Raw genomic sequence first — 3,013 nt, 5'->3', positions numbered from 1 at the left:
ACATGCTTATTGACTCAGTTACATTCCTCTTTAACTTTGGTGAGGAGACCGTCGGTGATTGTGCATATGTACCTCGAGACCGGCTCACATCGGCCCGGTACCGAGGAGGTCACCCTGCCGGAATGAATTCCTCTAGGTGAGGTTCTGTCGCAACTGCCGGCAGGTCATGATGATGAAGCGGCCTCCTTTTGCAGTATGGTGTTAAACGTTTTCACCATTGAAGAACAAAAGAAAAGAGAATTAAGATGGTATGCGGTTAGATGAAAGTTCAAGGAATTTGGGTGCAAGAGTTTCAAAGCAAAGGGATTTTTGAAGAAAAAACTAGAAGATCGTTATGGGTCATGAATCAAACTGTTGTACGAATTCTCCAGTAACAGCAATGTGTTCGTTACCTTAGCCTAAACATCATTGGCATGTTTATAGATCTCCTCTTGAAGAGGAAGACATAGTTTCAAATTGGGAACATGAATACCAAATTTGACATGCCAGCAAGATTTGTTTATTCTCTGTGTGATGATCTCGCTAAGAAATAAGGAAATTAAACAACTAAATTGAAGAAGTAAAGGAAAGTTTGGGACAATTTTCTGTTTATATTAATAAAAAGAAGAAGTGGAACTACAATGGAAAACTGAATTTAACTATTTCCTAAATTGGACTCCATAGCTGTAGAAATCTGCAAAATGAAGAAGGAAGAAGAAGAAGAAATTAGAAGAGAATCGAGAGAGAGAGAAAAGAGAGATTGAGTGAGGAAAGAGAAGAGAGAGAAAAAACCCCGAGGATCGCTGCCTTCTCTTTCTGCTGAAGGTGGTTATAACAAACTCCTTCAACTGACGTGGCTCGATCTCGGCCCTTACAGCTCATTAACTCCAATTTAATCTCAGTCATTCGTGTAAAATTCTGTTATTCCTTTTTACATTTTCTGTTATTGCTTAATCTTCAGCTTCTCCATTTCGAACCCAGCTTGCACCATTCATTTGTAATGATTAATGGATCATTACATACCCTACCTCTTCAAATAATCCTTGTCCTCAAGGATTGGAGTCGAAGTATGGAAACTTAGCTTTGATGAACTGATAATCCTCCCAGGTGGCATCTTCTGGAGGTAGATTTCACCATTGCACTAATACTCTCACCACAGCAGAATTGTTCCTCTTTATTAGCTGCCTCTGTAGAATTGCCACCGACTTTACCAAGAATTGGCCATCTTCACCAGTGATAGGTAAAGTGGTCTGCACCACCACTCTATTTCCTACCTTCTTCTTCAGTAGAGAGATGTGGAACACAGTGTGGACCTTAGATTTAGGAGGAAGGTCCAATTTGTAAGCCACCATACCAACTCTAGCAAGAACCTTATAGGGCCCATAATACTTAGAGCTCAGCTTTAGGTTCTTTCTCAATGCAAGGGAGGTCTGCCTATAAGGTTGCAGTTTCAAATAGACCATATCACCCACTTGGAACTCCCTATCTGATCTTCTCTTGTCTGTATAGTATTTCATTCTCTCTTGTGCCTTAGTGAGGTTGTCCTTCAACAGTTGTTGTATCTGCTGCCTTCACATCATTGTATCTTCAACAGCTTGCACTACAGTGTCCAATAAGGGCCCTAGGGACAGTTGAGGGGGAGTATAACCATACAAAGCTTCAAAGGGGGTGAATTGCAGGCTGGTGTGGAAGTTGGTGTTGTACCACCATTCTGCAGCAGTCAGCCATTGCTTCCATTATGTTGGTCTACTAGCAGTCATGCATCTGAGATAATTCTCTAAACATCTGTTGACTCTTTTAGTTTAGCCATCACTCTGAGGGTGGTAAGCAGTGTTGTAGTGTAGCTGGGTTCCTAATAGCTTGAATGAGGATTGCCAAAAGTGGCTTAGGAATACCTTATCTCTGTCTGTTACTATAGACTCAGGAGTGCCATGTAAACAATGTATCCTTTTTCAAAAATATCTTAGCTACTGTTGTTGTTGTAAAGGATGTGCAAGTGCTATGAAATGTGCATATTTTGTTATTCTATCAACCACTACAAGGATCACTTCTATGAAATCCGTACTAATATGGCTCCAAACCTGGTTAGGAATGGGCAGGGGCTGCAACAGCCCTGGGTAGGCCATGTTGTCATCCTTGGTTTTGAGGCAAACATCACAGCTAGCCACATAATCAATGACCATTTGTTTCATCCTAGGCCAATAGAACACCTGTGATAGTCTTCTAAGAGTCCTAAGCTGTCCTGAGTGTCCACCTACAGGAGAATCATGAAAGGTGGATATCAGTTGAGTTCTGAGCTCACCATTAGTACCAATATAGATTTTTTCCTTTTTCCTGAGTATGCTGGAAGTGTAATGCCAGATGCTAGGTCCTTGTTGAGTCATAACTGCTTGACTGATTACTTCTGCAGCTTTAGGATCTCCTTCATAACTGTGTGTTATCTACTACATCCAAGAAGGAACTGAGACACTGATAGCCTGTAAGGTTCCTTGAGGTTGTCTTTGTGGCATTCGGAATCCTGTTGTTGCCTAGAAAGAGCATCAGCTACCCTATTTTCAACCCCTTTCTTGTACTGTACTTCATTGTCCAACCCAAGTAATTTGGTCAATCCTTTCTGTTGTGTAACAGTAGTCACCCTTTGTTCCAGAAGATATTTCAAGTTGTGGTGGTTAGTTCTTACCACAAAATGCTTGTACTGTAAATAATATCTCCACTTGTCAACTGCATTCAACAATGCCATATACTCCTTCTCATAGATTGACTTACCCTTGTGCCTTTGAGCCAAAACCTTGCTAAAATAAGCTATTGGTCTACCATCCTGCAATAGTATAGCTCCAATGCCAATTTAACTAGCATCTGTCTCAACTATGAACTCCTTAGTGTAGTCAGGTAAGGCCAGCACTGGTGTAGAAGTCATAGCTTTCTTGAGGGCTCTAAAGGCTAGGTCAGCTTCATCATTCCATTTAAAAGCATCCTTTTTTAGTAAGTCAGTTAAAGGTCTATAAATGATTCCATAGTTAGCAACATACTTCCT

General features: G+C 40.9%; 1 protein-coding gene across 1 annotated transcript; it reads right to left on the bottom strand.

Moving 5' to 3' along the window:
- Positions 1-1,109: 1,109 nt before the first annotated feature.
- LOC138907469 (uncharacterized) lies at positions 1,110-2,719 on the bottom strand. The gene is made up of 4 exons (XM_070198067.1): positions 2,428-2,719; positions 2,061-2,233; positions 1,633-1,709; positions 1,110-1,548 (listed from the first exon to the last, which is right to left on the bottom strand). Exons 1-4 carry the CDS (start codon positions 2,717-2,719, stop codon positions 1,110-1,112), a joined length of 981 nt encoding a protein of 326 aa, XP_070054168.1.
- Positions 2,720-3,013: the final 294 nt, after the last annotated feature.

The sequence above is a fragment of the Nicotiana tomentosiformis genome, chromosome 3 (genome assembly GCF_000390325.3).
Source record: "Nicotiana tomentosiformis chromosome 3, ASM39032v3, whole genome shotgun sequence".
NCBI lineage: Eukaryota > Viridiplantae > Streptophyta > Magnoliopsida > Solanales > Solanaceae > Nicotiana > Nicotiana tomentosiformis.
This window is presented reverse-complemented; position numbering and strand designations above follow the sequence as displayed.

Excerpts from the sequence above, each read along its gene's own strand:
- LOC138907469 (XM_070198067.1), bottom strand. The coding sequence starts at position 2,719 with ATGGCATTGTTGAATGCAGTTGACAAGTGGAGATATTATTTACAGTAC. Across the intron at positions 2,234-2,427 it reads GTCTCAGTTCCTTCTTGGAT|GTGGACACTCAGGACAGCTT; the intron begins GTAGTAGATAAC and ends ATTCTCCTGTAG. Across the intron at positions 1,549-1,632 it reads TTCACCCCCTTTGAAGCTTT|GCAGCAGATACAACAACTGT; the intron begins GTATGGTTATAC and ends AATGATGTGAAG.